The sequence below is a fragment of the Physeter macrocephalus genome, unplaced genomic scaffold (genome assembly GCF_002837175.3).
Source record: "Physeter macrocephalus isolate SW-GA unplaced genomic scaffold, ASM283717v5 random_130, whole genome shotgun sequence".
NCBI lineage: Eukaryota > Metazoa > Chordata > Mammalia > Artiodactyla > Physeteridae > Physeter > Physeter macrocephalus.
Genome location: NW_021145416.1, coordinates 81,823 through 101,128, shown reverse-complemented (window position 1 = coordinate 101,128; position 19,306 = coordinate 81,823). Strand labels below are relative to the sequence as shown.

General features: G+C 50.3%; 1 protein-coding gene across 1 annotated transcript in view; it reads right to left on the bottom strand.

Annotated features, from left to right (window-relative positions):
* RCSD1 (RCSD domain containing 1) overlaps nucleotides 1–19,306 on the bottom strand; it is a 68,305-nt gene that overhangs the window by 9,019 nt on the left and 39,980 nt on the right. The window contains exons 2-6 of the mRNA XM_028484122.2: nucleotides 13,053–13,154; nucleotides 11,829–11,918; nucleotides 7,864–7,935; nucleotides 4,126–4,329; nucleotides 917–1,537 (exon numbers count right to left, since the gene is read on the bottom strand). Coding sequence (XP_028339923.1) covers nucleotides 917–1,537; nucleotides 4,126–4,329; nucleotides 7,864–7,935; nucleotides 11,829–11,918; nucleotides 13,053–13,154 — 1,089 coding nt within the window. The remainder of the gene's footprint in view (nucleotides 1–916; nucleotides 1,538–4,125; nucleotides 4,330–7,863; nucleotides 7,936–11,828; nucleotides 11,919–13,052; nucleotides 13,155–19,306) is intronic.

Genomic DNA, 19,306 nt, shown 5'->3' with positions numbered 1-19,306 from the left:
ATGAGTACACACACACACACACACACACACACACACACACACACACACACACACACACACACACACACACACACACACACACACACACACCCTTCTGGTTGCTGTACAGAGAATGGACTACGTAGGGAGGAAAAGTGGAAGCAGGAAGTGACATAAGAGGCTAATGTCGGTGGCTTGTGTTAATGAATGAATGAACTAACGTAAAGGGAAGGGGGAAACACCGGAGGGTGACTTTGTTGATAAGATTGTTAGGGGTGGCAATAGGGGGCGGGACACAAAGCTTTTCTTGTGGAAACCAGCAAGGCTGGTCTTGCTCCTGAGGGCACAAGTAGGTGAGCTCAAGGTGGGCTTCCTGGGAGTGGTGGGAGGAGCCACACGACTAAGTGTGGGCCCAGCAGGAGGGCAGGGACAGAGGCAACCCCTCCTCACGCGCGCGCGCTAGGTGTCTAACACCTGTGCGTGGACAGATGGAACATAAAGCCTCCTTTAAAGCTTCCCTAGGAGAAGCCCTGCCCATTGCCGTGTTCTGCCTTCTTTACTGCACCCCAAGGAGCTGCTGGTCTCATGCACTATTACTGTGAGTTTTGTATGGAAAGGAGCCCCCCCTTTTCCTCTCAGAACGCCCCACAGCAGCGAGCCCAGTCCAGGACGCTGCATCAGGAGGCCTCGGTGTGTGGGCCTCAGTCACACCCGGAAGGGCGCCAGAACCCCGAGGCAGCGAGAAGCAGAGAGCATGGGACACGCTTCCCTTTCTGGTCCTTTTGTCCCCTCCCCATCAGTGACAGCCCGTCTCAATCCAGTCCCTGTGTTACTGCACACCCAGCTGATTGGTGATGGATGTAAGGAACAGGGCATGGGACCTAGGATGCGCTGGCCCTGCCCTGTCTGGGTCGGGGGGACAAGCCAGGCCACCTACCTCCGTCTTGGGGACCTCACTGCTAGTGTCCGGCTGGGCATGGCCAGTGCCAGGATCACAGCCTGGCTCGAGGATGGTCCCCCCATCTTGCTTTTCCTTGCCAGCCCCCTGCTCAGGACTGTGGTCGCCCTCCCCTCCTCCAGGGGGGTTTTGGGGGGTCTCCTCCTCCAGCCCCTTTGTGTCTCGGCTCCTTTGTCCAGGCTCCTCCTCTTCACTGGCCGCCCTCTCCTTCACCTCCGTAGGCTCTTCCATCTCCTCTTCAGCTGGTTTCTCCTCCGTGGGGCTCCCACCCCCGTCCTCTGCCTCTGAGCTGGAGGCTCGGGCTGGACTCTGGCTGGCCCCCTTCTCGGAGCTCCCCACGGCCGTTTCGTGCTGCTGGGCTACCCCCAAGGCCCTGCCCTTCTCCTGCTTCTCTGTCCTGCTGGGCGTCCTCCTCAGAGGAGGGGATCCTGGGGTCTTGCTCTTGGCTGGGAACACCTCGTCCCCATTCTCTTCCTTGGCACCATTCTCCTGGGAGGACTCCACGGCCCTGAGCTCCCCCACGTCCGCACAGTCCTCCGACTGGGACCTTCGGAATCGCCTGGAAGGAGGGCGCCTTTTTATGGAGCCCCTTGTCCGCACCTGCAAGAAAGTGTTAAGGAAAATGATCTACACCTGTGAAAAAGGCCAAAGGGAGGGCGCATGTCCTTTCAATGTCAGTCTCACACGCACAGCTTCACAAGCCCACCTGAGGATCATTTGATTTTCTAGGAGGATGTACCACTGCTTGCTATTTATTATAGGTTAGAGCCCTGTGGGGCTGTGGTATTACATGGCAACCTGCAGATTTTTTTCTGTATGTGTGAAGATGAAAATGCTGTCTATCCAGTAAAAAAGATAACCTAAGATTTTACTGGCCTGTAAATTAACAATCAGTTCAGTGTCTAACTTAGCAATTTTATTCTAACATTTGTCCTTTTTAATTGCCTATAAATAACCAGTTCTTTGAATGAGCTTTACCATCTTACAGGGTCCCTGCTAAATTAACAAGTTGAACAAAATCTCTCTCTATTTTGTATCAGAGTCATGTTTTAACATTTTGAAGATTCTACTTTGACAAAGGTGAACCCAACAGAAAAGAGGGTTGGGGGTCTGTGAGTGGCTGGTACCGTGACCTCATGGGTGTGGAGCTGGACAGCTGGTGATCAGCTTCCTCCCTTCCCCCCCTGCCGCCCCCCCCACAAAGCTGGCTAACCCCGGGAGAGCTGAGCAGCCAGAATCCTTTGCTTTCTCCAGCGAGGTCCAACTCTAGCAGAAGCTACACCTTAGAAACACCCAGCAGAGCTGCCTGAAAACCATTTTCTCTCTGGGAAGTGTATGAATCAGAACCAGGCCTCACCTGGGTCCACTGGACTTTGTCAGAAGTTCAATGGGTGTGTTTATAGTGGGTGTCCTACTTTACTCGTGACGTGTCTTTAAAAATTTATGTGCAAATTAAATCTTATTTTCTTGAATCTTATTTTCTCACTGATTTGCATTTTGGTATTTGTCAATCCTAGTTGTCTCAGAAGTTTGGAATGAATACTTGTTTATTTTTTAAAATAAATTTATTTATTATTTTATTTTTATTTATTTATTGTTTCTGGCTGCATTGGGTCTTAGTTGCTGCACGTGGGCTTTTCTCTGGTTGCGGCTAGTGGGGGCTACTCTTCGTTGGGGTTCGCGGGCTTCTCATTCTGGTGGCTTCTCTTGTTGCGGAGCACGGGCTCTGGGTGCACAGGCTTCAGTAGGTGTGGCACGTGGGCTCAGTAGTGTGGCTCACGGGCTCTTGAGCACAGGCTCAGTGGTTGTGGCGCACGGGCTTAGTTGCTCTGCGGCATGTGGGATCTTCCTGGACCAGGGATCGAATCTGTGTCCCCTGCACTGGCAGGCAGATTCTCAACCACTGCACCATCAGGGAAGCCCTGAATACTTGGTTTTAAAAGGGCCTCCCAGGAACTTTCCTGAGACCACGGTGAGGCTAGCCCTGCAGGCTAACAAGGCCCCAGCCCTCATGGCCAGCAGGGTTCAGAAATAATCCTGCCTGCTCCTTTACTGCTGTCACAGACTAAAGCCCCCAGTACAATGACCAGGTGGCAGAGCCTCCCTTCCTGCCTCTACCTCCCACTGACATCCTGTGAGAAGACAGGGCTCTCTCCTGGGTTCCTCTCTGCCGTCGGGGGTCTCTCCATTGCCCTGGGCTGAAGGATCTCCACTCTATCCCCAGCCAGCAGGCTCAAGCCTACCCCATCACCTCCTCACCACCACTTTGTTTCCTTGGGCCCTACCTGTTTCGACACCTTTGACCTCTTTCCTAGATGGATCCTCTGGAAGGGCCCAGAAGATCCTGCTCTCTCCATCCTTAATTCTAAGGTCACATTCATTTAACTTTTCCTGGCATCAGAGCCCTTTAACTCAGGGACTTCCCTGGTGGTCCAGTGGTTAAGACTCTGCGCTTGCACTGCAGGGGGTGTGGGTTCGATCCCTGGTCGGGAAAGTAAGATCCCGCATGCCCGCGGTGCAACCAAAAGAAAAGACTCTTAGCCCCTGCCTGGCTCTGGTCCAAATTTGCTGGGTACCTGCTTGGAGTGTATTGGACTGTATGTACCTCTGATTCTCTTGATTCTCACCTCCTTCTAGTACGGCAGGGATCTGATGAAATCACACACAAAGTATTAGGGCAGTATCTACAGAAACAAGTGCTGCCATACATCTTTTTGCAAAGGGAACGATCTGGACATTCTTCAACTGGGAGTATTCATATCAAGGAGTATTCATATCAAGGCAGGACAGGACAACCTAGTGACCCTGCCCTCCCTTCTGCTGAGTCGCCGATCAGGTCTTTAGCTTTTGTTTTCAGCTTTTGACATAACTCTGTGCAGCTGGGATCAGTACTGAATTCCTGCCCCTCTCTCCACAAAGGATGGAGCACTCCATCCCCTGCACCTGTCTTTCAGGTGAGTGGCACAGTTACAGGGAGAGCGGATGAGAGAGGCAGGCTAGGTAGAGGGTGATCTTAGCTCAGGGATCACTTGCCAGGAAGAGGAGAAATTTCCTTTGTTAAAAACCACATCGTACCACAGCTCAGAAGTGTCCTCCTTTCTCCAGGACAACAGGGTAGAGGTGATTCAGGATTGCCCTGTGTCCACATTTCCACAGACACACCACAGTACTTAGGATCCAGATATTACCTTATTGTAAGAGGGCAGATGACTGCCTTCCGGAGGCTGGTCAAAGCTGACGGGCACCTCCTCTGGCTCGCTGGCCCGAGACCGCACGCCAGGGCTGCTGGGGGTAGAAGGCGGGCTGTGAAATGGTGACACCATGGCCTTGAGTCCGGGACTCTTGGGTGAGGCCCCAGGCAGCAGGGCCGCTGGATCAAAGACTAAATTGGCCTGTAGAGAAAAGATGAGGAATTTCAAACCCAGCCTGCATTCCATAATGCCCAGGAAGCACTGATTTGATACAGCAAAAATGCATTGGAACAGTCCCGATTTATAGACAAAGAGGCCAGAAGAGCAACTGCTAGCACCTGCAGAAACCAGGATCTCATGCTGTCAGCACCCTTTACCATCTTTCTCATCAGTAAGCAGTTACCGCTTACTGGATGCCTACTCTTTGCTGGGCATGTGCAGTTTTCCTCTCTACAACCACCCTACATGTTCAGTTTTGTTCTCATGGCACAAATTAGCAAAGTGTTTAAGGAATCTGCCCTGGGATTCAAGCCAGGTCTGTTTGTCCCTCAGTGTCCAAGGACAGGGTCTCCCTCGGTAGACCACAGTGGTGGACACAGCAGGCCACCACGCCTTTCCATGGGGAAGCCAGCGGGGCAGATGCCAGTGTGTGATCCTACTTGCAGCATCGCAGTGCAGGTGCAACCAGACCAAAATGAACCCTGAGGGCAAGCAGAGGGGAGGGGTTACCCAAAGGTAACCGAGGCCTGAGGGAGTCATGAGTTTGGTGGGGGAGGAGGCGGTGGTCCCAGATCTATCCGACTGCCTCAGGGAAGGTGGTGGTGCAGATGTCTACGGAGGGACTGAACGTGAGTGCCTTGGGTCCTCTAGCGCCACCTAGGGGCTCTTGCTCCTCCGGCTCTGACTTCTGTGTTTCCAAATCATTGCCAGCTGCATCCTCCAGGGCAGGAGAGCCAGCAGCAAGGCCTCCAAGGGAAGGGACCAGGCTTGAGGGGCAGATGATGCTCTCCACGCAGACACACCCAACTCCAGATATTGCCTCTTTCACTTAATAGCTGTGTGACCTACAGCGAGTCCAGTAGCCTTTCTGTGTCTCGGAGTCTTTATTTGTCCCATCGACTGAGCCTGACCTTTAGAGTCTTTTATGATCTGGTCCCATTACTCTCTCCTGCCACGACCCGACTCACACCCTTTCCCTCCAGACTCTCCTCGGTGCCACCCTCCTGCCAGCCGAGGCTCTGTCATCTCGGAGAAGTCCGACATGTACTTTAGGACTTGCACAGTATGGAACATTACACATGTTTAGGACGATGTTAGTATTTCAACTGTGATTTTAAGAAAGAATGTATAATATAGACAAGATTGTGTCATTGTCCAATTAAAAATATAAAAGTTAAATAAATAGCAACAGTGTGAGCCCATGCCATGTCTAAAAGCAGCACGTTGCAGGTACAAAGGGACAGGTTTGGACCACAGAGGCTGTGGGAGTTGGTGTGCTAGGATGGCTCAGAGGGCTTCATGGCAGAGGGGATATTAACTGCACATTAAAAGAGGTCTTCCTGCCCTCTCAGGGTCAAGATGGGACATTCCCTCTGTAAGACTGCTTGCAGATAAAATGGGTCTTGCTAGCCAGCGGAAAACTTGAACTTTGAATTATGGACTATTCTAGTGAAGAAAAATCATAGTTCCTAACTCATCCAATAGAATACTTAGAAGAAAAATGAAGCTGATGATGCATATCTTAGTTCTTTCCCCACATATTTCCAACAAAGTAAGGTTCCTATGGGATTTGGCCAGATTATATACTGTCGCTGACATTCTTCATGAGATTAAACCATTAGAGATTAAAACCTCATTCTCAGGTTGCGATGTTTCCCAAAGAGGCTTATTAATGACTAGAAAGGGGAATAAGACCAAGACTGCAGGGTACACAGCATTTGCAAACTAACTTCTGGCACTTAGATGAGGTCTGTGGTAGGCTGCCGGGAGACAGAGGTAGGGGTTCTCGGCTACACCCTTTGGATGGCTGCTAGGAGGGAATGTCTGAGTTCTGGGGTCCCTTCTGAGAGATCCCTGTTATGTATATGGGAGCCCTGTGGCCTCCTACAGCGATGGGCAGCCCACTCCCTCCCTGCAGCTGGGGTGGGATCAGGGCTTCTCAGTATGAATTAAACTTCAGGGGAGATTCCCCCCCCACCATGAGGTAGGCTCCTAACCCAAACCAGAGATGCTTCCCTTAACTCCAAATCAGACTGGGGGCCAAATCCCTGGTCTCTCACATAGCTGGGAACTGCAGAGGCTGTGGCTACTTGTCTTGACACACCCCTAATAATGGCTTCAGAACAAGGTAGACGAGCCAATTTTATTAGTTGGACCCAGAGGGGAGGATCCAGTGCAGGAGAGCCTTGTTGTTCTCCTGGGTGGCTGCCCAGAGACCGCAGTGAAAGCTGGAGCATCTTCTACAGGCCCCACCCTGTATCATGCCTGTCCCTCCTCTGTGCTTTAGATCATGCTGTTCCCACACCAGGAGTACCTTCCTCCCTCCTTTCCAGCCACTATTCTTTTTTTTTGCTTCTTTCTTTTTTGCGGTACGCGGGCCTCTCACTGGTGTGGCCTCTCCCGTTGCGGAGCACAGGCTCCGGAAGCGCAGGCTCAGCGGCCATGGCTCACAGGCCCAGCCGCTCCACAGCATGTGAGATCTTCCCGGACCGGGGCACGAACCCGCGTCCCCTGCATCGGCAGGCGGACTCCCAAACACTGCGCCACCAGGGAAGCCCCCAGCCACTATTCTTAAGGACTGACTCAGGAAATAGGTATTTCCTAAAGCATTTATTAATTACTCCTGCCCACTTGACCGTCTTCTCGCTCTAAAATTTTACCGCAGTGATTCTCAGCTGGGGTTGGGCCAGGGGAATGATGTTGTCTCCAGGAGACATTAGGCAATGTCTAGGGACATTTTTCTTTGTCACAGTTTACTGAAGAGTGCTGCTGGCATCTAGTGGATAGGGACCAAGGATGCTGCTAAAGCATCTTGCAGTGTACAAGGCAGCCCCTGCAGCAAAATTTACCAGCTCAAATAATGCCGAGGTAAAAAGTCCTGGTCTAGAGCAGTAGGTGTCGGATAGTTACCCACAATTTAGATCTCCGGTATTTACTCTCCTATATGTCTTTTATTGTATCATGTGTGAAAACCTTGTCTCCCCAACAAGATTGTGAGATCAAGTGCAGTGTCATATACTTTGTTTACACTCCCAGGAAAGCCAGCCCCACTGTGGGCACAGTGGTGAGGGCTCTGGATGTATAAGGTGGCGAGGTAGGATGGAATGCTTTCCAAACAATGAACTTGGCCGTAGTGGTGTAATGACTAGCAGCTGAATTTCAGCCCTGTGTAAAGCTGAAATGGTTTGTGGCTGCATTCAGGCCATGGAAAGGACTTGGCTATTCCTGGAGTGTTTCTTGTTTATAACATCCTTTCCCATAAGACGCTTGAGGCATCTGATTATCCTCTATCTCCATTAGGTACTAATGACATGAGCTCATGTTTGATTGGGTCCTTATTTTAGCATTTTGCCCCCAGGTAGAGCTCCTCATCCTTCAGGGCAATTTGATCACTAGCTGGTTATCAGAGGTCAACTGTCCAGGTGACATCTGGGACTACCCTAGGAGCCCCAAAGACATGCAAATGTTGGATAAGAGAGGGGGTTGGATAGGAGGTAGTATCGATTCTGAACTTACCTGGAGCTTCTCGATCAGAGGCGAGCTCTTCACCTTGACTTTAGGAGGGTGGTTTGCATTGGGCGGTGACTTCTATAAAAGCAAATGGACCAAAACAAGCAAATGAGTGATGTGAAGGGAGGTGGGGTTCTGGCTGGAGCCCAGAAGCCACAGTTGGAATAAGAGGAGAAGAAAAAGTTGGTTTTACCACCTCATCACTTAGCTTCAGGAGCTCACTTACCTCCTGAGGTCCTGGGTGTGGCAGACTCCCCTCTCCCTCACCCTACCACTAACAAGACCGCTTGAATCTATGGATCAGAGCAGGCAGGACATCTGAAACACAGGAAGCCTCCTGTTCCAGGAAGAATGCCTTCATGGTCATTATGAGGGAACAGACTATGTCTGAGGGGCACAAGATCTTCACCTCATGACCTTCAACAACGTGAACCAACAATTGGAGGGGATTTCAAAGAGAAAGGACACAGTGACCATCCATTCTGTTTGTCATAAACATAAGAAACCACAGAGCTGGAGTGAAACCTGACAGAGGTATACTTGAAATTCTTCCCTTAAACTAATAATATTTTGGAAAACCCCACCAATAGTGTTGTTTATAAATTATCACATTCTAAAACACTGACTATTCATTTTGATTAAACAGACATTTATTGAGTATCTCCTACATTCCAGGCATTGTGTTGGTTACCTAAAAATGAATATGATTGAGCGCCTGCCCTCTGAAAGTGGTCAATGTCTGAGATATATTGTGTATATATATAGACACACACCCCCATATATATGTTCTGTTAGTTGGGATATTTTTGTGATGAATGTATGTCAGGAATCTTGCCTGTCTTTGGATCTTATATTATCTAAAACGATTGACTCCTTCCTGTTTTGTGTAAAATCCCTACAACTTGATTCTAGTTCCACAGCTATATTGATCCAGGTACGAATGATGACAGTGATGATTGATGATGATGAAGAAAAAGATACTTCCACGTTGTCGGACAGACACCAGAGCAGATTCTCCTATAGTTTGGGGACCCTGCTCCTTGCACCCATGTGCTAATTTACTTGAATCATAAGAAGAATAACACAGTTTCTTATAAATATTCTGAGATAGTTATTGAGTGAGATTATTGTATTTTAGTGATGGAAGGAGACGGACTCACTCAGCTGAACTCCCTGTGACCTTTTTAAGGCCTAGCATTGTGGGGGGAGGTGCTGGAGTGTGGGGCAACCACTGGCTGGGACTCAGGAGCTCCCTTCCCCAGCCCCTGCTAACTCCGGCTTTGACAGGAGCTAGACGGCTGCCCTGGCCTCAGCCTCCCCAGCCAAGACCCAGACAGGTGGGTGGGTTGGAATAAACGATTCTAAGGCCTCCTCCAGCTCTCAGGTGCCTCTGGCTCCATGAGTTTACACCATCAGACATATTTCCAGAGCAGTCAGTCTTTCAAGGAGCCTTGTGTCCACCGTGAGAACAAAGAGCTTCCAGCCCAAACTCAGTTGTCCTTAATTTCTGGGCTTTACAGTGAAAGTTCACATGAGGCCGCATTTCTGAAGACACTGTTTAGGAACTGCAGCAACAATTGTGCTGACAAAGCTCACTTTATGTAATACTTTATTCTCTTCCGCAACTGACTAGTATCTTCTGAAAAGAGTGAAAATTCAATAAACACAGCTCCTTCATCATAGGACAGTGCTGGGAACCCAGTTCATGCCCTACAAAATCCTTGTTGATTGGAACTGAACTGCAAAGCAGGAAGAATCCAAAAGAGCCGCCAATGCCATTCCTGGGAACGGCTGCAGGTGGCAGTATTTCCTTTACTGTTTAACAAGTGGCCGCCGGTCATACACTTGGTGGAGAAAAGTCAGCCTGACTTCTCTCTTTATGTATGTATATATGTCCATATATGACATTCCTATAATGTCTAGAATAATGACCAGATTTTTCAGATGGAACTGTTTTCGAGCCCTCCTGTGGGCAGGCAAGGCAGGCTCAGTGGCCATATTAAACACTCTTTTGGGTGGGTCCTCCAGAGAGGGGCAACTCCAGGATACCCTGTCGGCAGGGGCTGGCTGCACCGTCTCAGGCTGTGCGGGCACAGGGAGGGGGCAGGGATGAAGAAGGGAAGACCCTCTCCGGCACTGTGCATTGGGAACCGAGGGGTAGCCTGACTGGGGCCTTCCCAGGCCCCCAAGGCTCCCGGCACTAGGGCTCCTGCAGGCTGTGCCATGGGAGTCCAGAAGGAGAACTGTAGGCAGCAGCCTCCACAATTTTCTAACCCAGCCAGACAGAGCTGGCTGCTCATTTTATTTTTATGTGAATTTCAAGCTCGTGACAAAAAGTCACTGCTCTCTGGAAGCAACGTCCTTCCCATGTGCTAGCAGCCTGTCACTCCATGCGGGACCTTCCCTCTTAAATCCACCCTCCCATTCATCCAGCCCTTGGCTACTACATGCCATTTAGCTGCTGGTGGTGCCCCATGGGATGGAACATGTAAACGTATTTCTCCCAGAGCCGCTGAACTCCCTCCACTTTTATCCAGGTCCCATCCCGCCCCCATCATGTCTGGTTAGTGTTCTTGTCCCATTTTACAAAAAAGGAAGCAGGCGCAGTGCAGTGACTTCTCTGGGCCTGAGTCCAGGTCATCAGGGGGCAGCCTCACGGTAGGCACCTAGCGGCCACGGCCTCAGCCTATCGCCTAACACAGGCTCCAAGCCCTCAGGGTGAAGGTCACAGAAGAAGTTCACCTTCAGTAAAGAGAAATTGTTGGTATGGCTTTGGTCGGATGCTGGCTCATGACCCCACGAAGATGGGGTCAGAATCATGATGTCAGCACCTGAGGAGACCCCAACAAAAACGTAGTGTTTTTTAAACTGGGCTTCTTGGGGCATTCTCATCCCAGAAGAGCCCTGTCCAGTTTTGGGGGGGGAGTATTCTCAGAGCATATGGGGGGCCCCAACCCCTTCCCACTTGGTTGAGAGCAGCTCTGAGTTTCTGCTTTATCTGATGGGCTTCTGCTCATATATGCCTTGGGTTGACAAAAAGGTTTGAAAACCGTTGATCGACTCCAAATGTTTCACTTTATAAATGAGAAAATGTAGACACCAAGGGCCTTGCCCAAGTCCACATGGCTATCCAGTGTCTGTCATCAGATGCTGGCCCCCAAAAAGGAAGTGGGGGAAAGAGGTATCACAGTTGGGGTGTGGGAATTGGACTGTCTTTGGCTTGCTTGCTCTATTTTGGGGTTGGCCTCCCAGGCTGGAGAAGAGAACATGCTAATCCATTTCTGGTGGGGACCACGACCACAGTGAAGGTTCCTGGGTTCCTGGGAGGGTGTGGACAAGTTGCTCTTACAGCTACAATTAGATAAATAAGGGTAGGTGAACATGCGGGCCGGGAATCTATTGCTGGCTATGATCTATGATACCAGAGCCTTTATTATGTTGGTAACATTGGCTATTTATATCTGAGGGCAATGAGGCCTCCTGTGGGCTCTGGTTCTCTTTCAGTGATCCAGAACCATACCAGCCTTTTCAAGATACTGCAGAAACCCACGACTCTCTCACCCTGCAGTTCTGCTTTAGGTGAGTGCAACCCTCTTTCCAGATGCCTTGCACACATGGAAGATCGTATCAGTCAGACCTGGGAGTCAAACATGACTTTCATGACTCCTGAATCTGGTGCGGTAATACCCTATGGACCCATTCTCTTGGCTGAAATGCTCAGGCTTGAAAAATAGTGCTCCTGTCCTTGAAAACCATAAAGGAGGCTCAGTAAGAGGGAGTAGGAAGGGACCTCGTTTTCAAAGTAAAGGATTCAGGAAGCGTTAAGGAGATTCACCCCTGAATCTGAAATGGAGAAATTCCCTGCACAGGTTTCAAGTCTAAAAGTGTGAATTGCATGCCTCTTCCTATAAAAAGGAGAAAGAAGATCCATAACCAGCATCCTCCGAGCCCCCGGCAGCAGAAGTACTTACCTCTTCACCATTCTGGCCCAGCTCTACCCTGGTGGGGAACAGAGAGAGGGAGCAGGGCGGTTTCCTTCTTGTTGGTTTACTGGCTGGTGTCTAGAGGGAGGGCAACAGACAGACACACAGAGAGAAAAAGAGAGAGAGCTAATCAGGCAACAGGGAGGAAGAGGAAGGAAGTAGAAACTGGTTTTCGGAATGTTTTGGGATGTCTGGTGGAGAAAAGAATGGAGGGAAGGATTGCATGTCTTTGCGACTGTCCATTAACTTTATAAATTCATTCTAGTGAACTGTCTACCCATTTTGACTTTCAGACTCTCCCAATCCTTTCCTGCTGGAGCATCCTCTTTTACTTGTGATTCACTGGCCTGCCTGAAGCAACATCTCACAATGACACCCACACCCAGCTTCTAAGCACTGCCAGCACCTTAGATCAATACTATCTCCTTCACCCTTTATGACATTCCTATCGTGTCTGAAATTATGGACCGATTTTTCAGATGGGAAAATAAAAACGCAAAACAACACACCTAAAAAAGCATGACAATTATACTCTCATTTGTCCCAAGGGGCCATGATAAACCTCCCCCCACACTGGGGTTCGCTTCCCTCATTTCACTTCTAAGGAGCTCCTCAGACTGTAGGACTCAAGAAAATCTAGCCCAAATCTCTCCAATGCTGCAGTGCCCCATTTGACACTGTTCTCTCCAGCAGGATTCTAGAATCCACTGGTCACCGGATCCCTTTCCTTCCTGATCCCTGGCTTCCTATCTGAATGTGCTTCCCTTTCCATCCTCTCTTTCTTCCCAATTCTTTTGGAATCCACCCTTGCTCCAGATTCCTAAGCTTCCTAAGCTCTGGGGAGGAGCCTGGTGTGGGGACTTCTTTATTCTGAAGCAGTCCAGGCCTGGCACAGCTGGGCAAGATCTAAGTCTCTATCAGTGGACGATTGAGGTGGACAAGCCCCAGGTTCCAGACCCCCGTCTCTAACAGCAGGGCTTTCAGCTCTCAGCCCTCCTGGCCACAGGGTAAGCCTCACTCTGGTGGGGAACAGTCCCGCCCAGGCCCAGCAGCATGGCGACATTCCTCACATTCAGAGAGACCCCTCTCTGGCTTCTCTTCCTAATTTGGTAATTACCAAGCCTCCTCCCTCCCTCTCCTCTGGGCCTGACCCAGACTTCCCCTTCCTCCAGCCCCCTCCCAGGAGAGGGGCTCTGAAGCCTCCTGACTCACCTCCTTTGCAGCAGCTGCCTGCTCCCTGAATCGCCCGGCCAGCTGGGCCACCGAGGGGGGCGCTGAGTCGTCCACACTGGCATTGGTCTCTGCCGGCCTTTCCTGGCAAACCAAAGGGAAGCCAAAGTGAACCAGCAAATATGCACTTGGCACTGCTAAGCCTCAGCACTGGGTGCCACACAAGGTGCTTGCTATGTGGCCACAAGCAGGGATGCGGCGACAGTGAGGTCTTTTCACAGCGTTTTGCAACTGGCTCCTGCATTCAAAGGTGTAAAAAACCCATTCAGTCAACTGCATTTAGTGAATGTTTATAGTGTCCTTGGCCCTGGGTGTGGCTCTGGGGATCTGGAAAGGAATAAAACTTGGTGTTGCCCTGGGGGTGGAGGTTAGGGCACCCAGGGATCTGGGAGGCAGGACAAGGCCGGGTTCCTCGTCTCACGGAGACCCAGCCCGGAGAGGGCTCTATCGTCTTTCCGTTGTCACATGAGGCTTCGAACTGTAGGCTGGCAAAATGCACTGGAGAGAGAGGCCTGTAAGTGTATCTAATGGGATGAGCAAACGTCTTTGATTGAACTTTTATTTATTTATTTATTTTGGCTGAGTTGGTCTTCGTTGCTGCGCGCAGGCTTTCTCTAGTTGCGGCGAGCAGGGGCTACTCTTTGTTGCGGTGCGCGGGCTTCTCACTGCGGTGGTTTCTCTTGTTGCAGAGCACGGGATCTAGGGCACGCGGGCTCCATAGATGTTGCTCTAGAGCGCAGGCTCAGTAGATGTGGCTCGCGGGCTGTAGAGCGCAGGCTCAGTAGTTGTGGCGCACGGGCTTAGCTGCTCCGCGGCATGTGGGATCTTCCCGGACCAGGGCTCGAACCCGTGTCCCCTGCATTGGCAGGTGGATTCTTAACCACTGTGCCACCAGGGAAGCCCCTTGATTGAACTTTTGACAAGATTTTTGTGTCTTGTTTCTGCTACTTAATTGAGTGCCTTGGGCATAGAAATGTTCAGAAAATATTCAAATAACATGAGTCAAGTAGCATGGTGATGAGAACCAGACTATCTGGATTCGACCGCTGAGTTGCTCCATCTCCCTAGCTCAGTGACCTTGGGCAAATGATTTTACCTTTCTGTACCTTGACAGGGATAACAGTAGCACATCACTCACAAGGTTGTTCTGTGGATTAAATGATTGACTATACATCTAAGGTGTGAGGACAAGGCCTGGGACATAATAAGAGCTTTAGAAGGGTTATTATTACTACGGGCAACGGGGACCTTCCTTCCAAGAACCCTGCAATGACTTCAGCTATAGGGATTTGCATATTGCATTACTGTTCTCTATAGTGTCCTCACTGAGAGAGACTCACCCCTTTTACTGTTCTGTTCCTTTTTGCTGTGAGCTTTCTGCAAACTGGTTACCAGCTGGTTACCATGCCCCTGTTCTACCACCAGTGCAACCATTGGTTTCCTGTGGCCTTCCCTCCCCCAAGGTGCCTCTAGGCCCCCTGAAGAGGCCAAGATGCACCCTGGCCACTGTTCACTCCCATGTGCCATTTGTCACCAAGACTCATACGGTGAGTCAGTAAGCACTGGAAACGGCCCCTCACTTCTGCCTTGTTACATGCTGCCTATGGAACCACACGGTTTTAATAATGTTTTTTAAATGTCCAGTCTCAGAGACATTCGGCTTTGGGTTTTGGTGGCCATGACGATGGCATTTCGTACACAGGCTGCAAACTCCCTCCTCTGCACACGGCTAGCCGGAAACTGGGAGCATCTGGGTAGCAGCTTGCCCGACAAAGTCCATTTCTGTCTTTCCACGGGGCTCATGGCCTGCAAAGACCAAGCATGCTCCGCTCCAGCTGCAAGCTTGCATCCCTGTGCACCACACACACACACACTCTCTCTCACACACACACTCTCTCTCACACACACACACTCTGTCTCACACACACACTCTCTCTCACACACACACTCTCACATATTCTCTCTCTCACACACACACACTCTCTCTCACACACACTCTCACACACACATATTCTCTCTCACACACACACACTCTCTCACACACACACTCTCTCTCTCTCTCTCAAACACACACACACACACACACACACACACACACACACACACAGGTCCTGGAGTTCTCTCCCACTGTGTTACTTTGTTCTCACTCTTTGCTAAAATGTAGTGAATCCCAACCTGCTCTGCTCTCCCCAGAGCTTCCCCCCTCCTACCTTGGGTGTGTCCGCACCCCTGTCCCTTTACTCTGGTCCAGCTCAGGCCCTTCCTCCCCAGCCTTGTCTGTATGGGGCTATATCTGAATGAACACACACACACACACTCTCTCTCTCTCTCTCTCTCACACACACACACACTCACATACACTTCCTAGGCGCTCCTTTTTGCGCTAGAAGTGTCTCCAAGCTTTCTTACTTGGGTGCTCCCTCCAAAGGAAACGTCGCTGGTCACACGGTGATGCTGCCCCTGGAGCAGGGGAGGCACACACGGCTGCCCCCCACCACCTCGGGTGAAGTTATGTGGGGGCCAAGCTTTGTGAAGGGGGCTTTGCTTAGAGATAGGAAAGAACTGCAGCGGCCACGGACCTTCGGATCTGCTAACAGGCTGCTCTGCAGGAAAAGACAGGTCCCTCTTTACTGTTTCCTGCTGTTAAGTCAAGTTTATTCTCAATCCAGCATAAGCATCAGATGCTGATTTCACATAAAGATGTAAAAGGATTCACCTCTCTTCAAGATGCCAGAGTTCCCGACAGCGCTGGCGCGAGCGGGGAACCCAGTACCCGCTCTGATTAGTGCCCTACATGTGTCACTCTGGGCATGGTCAGAGGCGAACATCTTGTCCTCGTAATTAATTAATTGAGCTGCTCTTGGCAAAGATGCTGGGCCCATCAGTTTGTCCATCTGTCTAACTTCCCGCCCCCACAACAGCTCAGTCTCTCTGTGTCCGTTACTATATACTGCTCGGGTCCTGCTGACAGTGCACTTTACCCTCGGCCCTGAAGGCGCCAATCACTGGCGGTGCAGGAAGATACATTCCAGATAAAAATAGAGCCGTACAGGAATCAGAAACTCCTCCCTAACTTCCCTGTCTCAAAACCAGGCTTGGCAAGGGGCGAGAGAACGACAAGCCTTCTGGAAGCATTTAGGGCTTAAAAGCTGGGTTGAAGGAAAGATTATAATACGTCTGAATTTGTTTTCCTGGAGCCCAGTGAATGGGTTTTCTTCACAATGTCTATGCACTCCAGAGCTTGCTGAAGCCTGGCAAATCCACTCACTACCAGCACCTCTCCAGATGCTTCTCATTCTATGTTGTAGAAGAATGACTGATTGTTGCCTCCTCTCAGTTGGGCACATCGAAGCCCAGAGAGGGCAAGTAGCTTAGCCAGAGTCACACAGGAGAAGCCAGACAGAATAATCTGTGAAACACTTGACTCCCACCGCCTGATAATGCAGCAATGGACATCAGTTAAGTAGCCTAATTTGTGAAGGTGCTTTGAAAACTGTAAAGCGATATATAAATAGTGAAACTATTATAAGCCGCTGGGTTACGCAGGTACAGCAGAAGAAGCATGGCTTTGGGCATGGACAGGCACTGTGGCTCAGCCTGTTTGAGGCTTTGCCTGGATTTCTACCTTGTAATTCTAGCATTTACCACTAGTGGCCTCCTCCAGTGGTTCAACATCACACCACCTTGGCCCCAGGCAGGTGAGAGTCTCCTGTAGCTCAATCGCTTGCATGTGTTCTGTCTCTTTCTCTCTCTGTCTCAGCCCTGAGGCTGGTTTGGTAAGGTCTTGCTCCCACCTTGATTGTTCTTAGATCTGAGAATGACTTCCATGTCCCTGCCTAGCCCCCAACTTTCCTGGGAACTCACCCCCCACCCCAGCCGTTCTGGGGCTTAGAGTTCTTTCTCTGTTCCAAAGATGTCCATTAGGTGTTGAACACAGAGCCCGGATCAGAGAAGTCCTCCTCGAAGGGTGCTTTCTTCCCCTCCCCTCATCCAACCCAGTTGTGATGTCAGGGCCTGGGCACCTGCTCCCAGAATCACTGATACCCTAAACTCACCCCTCTCTCGACTGCATCCACATTCCGGGTCTTGGTCACTGTTTTGACCTCAGCTGGTCCTTTCTTCTTGGGGCCAGTTTCCACATCTTAAATCTGTTTTCTGAACTCATCCCCCTTTGCGTCCTGCTTTAGTTGACCCTCGTCCTTACAGATTGCAGTCCCCCTGACCCCATTCCATCGATCTGGGCCCAGATCTTGCTTACCAATCCCTCACTGCCACCGTTCCAGCTTGGCTCTGCCAGCAAGCTTTGGAAACCACTCCTGTGGTTCCTGTGACTTTGCCGAGGCCAGAAGAAAATCACCTCTGGTGTTTATTTTCTGTTTCTATGGGACTTTCTTCTGAAAACTGAGGAGCCCCTGTGCATGGACAGCGTGCAACTTCCCCCTCACTGTTGCCATGCTGAGTAAATACCACTTGGATATGCTGTTGACCATCCACATAGCGGAACCTTTGTGTACAGGCCTAAATCGGGCTCTACGTACCTCCCTGGCTCTGTCCCTGTTTCTCCATCCTCCTCCTTGGTCCAGGGTCTAAGTATCTACCAGTCTCAGGGCCACGGGTTAGGGAAACAAGGCACCAGGGGAGGCCTCCTCATCTATAGCTTGGGGGAGAAGCAGTGAGAGGGCTCTGCCTGGGGGCCGAGGAACCCCTGCTCTTAGCTAAAAGGAGATTGTCTTGCTCACCAGAAACAGGCAAGACAAGACAGAGCCTCCAAGTATAAGGTATGCTTGCTTCTTTGCTCTTCTAGAACTGTAGTGGATTTTAAGACCACTTACCCCCTTCCAATTAAACCATCATTTGAAAAGGAACAACAGACAGGCTCTTTGGGATGCCACAATGATTCCAGGGTCTTCCTTTACACTTACCTTACCCTTAACTCTTCGATTCACCCCAATGCTTAACCATTACCACCCGGGGACGATGGAAAGGACAATGGACTAGGAACCAGGTTGGACCGTTTGACTTACCTACCTACTTAGAGCAGCTGCTATCGGGGAGGCACTGTCTTTACAGCACTTGATACATTTTCTACCACTCTCACAACACCTCTTCTAGAACAGAAAATGGCCCAGAGTTGCTAACTCACTCTTCAAGTTAGTAAGTGCAGCACCAGCGTTATCTGGATTCCGAAGATCTCTTTCCACACGGACATGCTATATGAACTCTAGACTTTCACTGCAAGAGTCATCTTATTCCGTCTCTCATCAGTAAACATTGTCCTAGGCCCTGCGGTAAAGCAGTGAACAAGACAGAGTTCTTGGGCTTCCCTGGTGGCGCAGTGGTTAAGAATCCGCCTGCCCGTGCAGGGGACACGGGTTCGAGCCCTGGTCCGGGAAGATCCCACATGCCGTGGAACAACTAAGCCCGTGCGCCACAACTACTGAGCCTGTGCTCTAGAGCCCGTCACAACTACTGAAGCCCGCGTGCCTAGAGCCTGTGCTCCGCAACAAGAGAAGCCACAACAATGAGAAGCCTGCGCCCCGCAACAAAGAGTAGCCCCCGCTCACTGCAACTAGAGAAAGCCCATGTGCAGCAACGAAGACCCAATGCAGCCAAAAATTAATAAATGAATAAATAAATAATTTATTTGAAAAAAAAAAAGACAGAGTTCTTGCCCTTCAAGAGTTGCTACTCCAGCAAGGGTAGTAAACAGTAAACACAGAGGCAGATAAACAAGTAAGATAACGTGTTAAATGCCATGAAAAAGAGGAAATAGGGCACTTTATCTATGGGGGTACGGGCAGACATCTCTGAGGAGGGGTCATGTGAGTTGAATTCCAGCTGGGGAAAAGATGGGAAGAAAACTGTTCTGAGCAGAAAGCACAGAGAGGAACAAAGGCTGAGGGACAGAGAAAAAGAGAGGTGTGGCAGGGACCTGTTGCATCCAAGAGAGAGGAGGAGAGACAAAGGATGAGAGGCAGTCTGGGGCCCACTGCGTGAGGCTCTGAGGACCATGGGAAGCAGTCTGGTTTTTTTCTTTTTCTTTAGGTTTTTAATTTTATTTTAGGAAGTGAAATGAACAACACTCGTTCCGGAAGGGGAAAATCAGCAGTTTGTATTTTATTCATTTGGAGGGTTTCGAGGAGGGATGTGACCTGAGTTACACATCAAAAGGCTGTCTGGGGCTTCCCTGGTGGCGCAGTGGTTGAGAGTCCGCCTGCCGATGCAGGGGACACGGG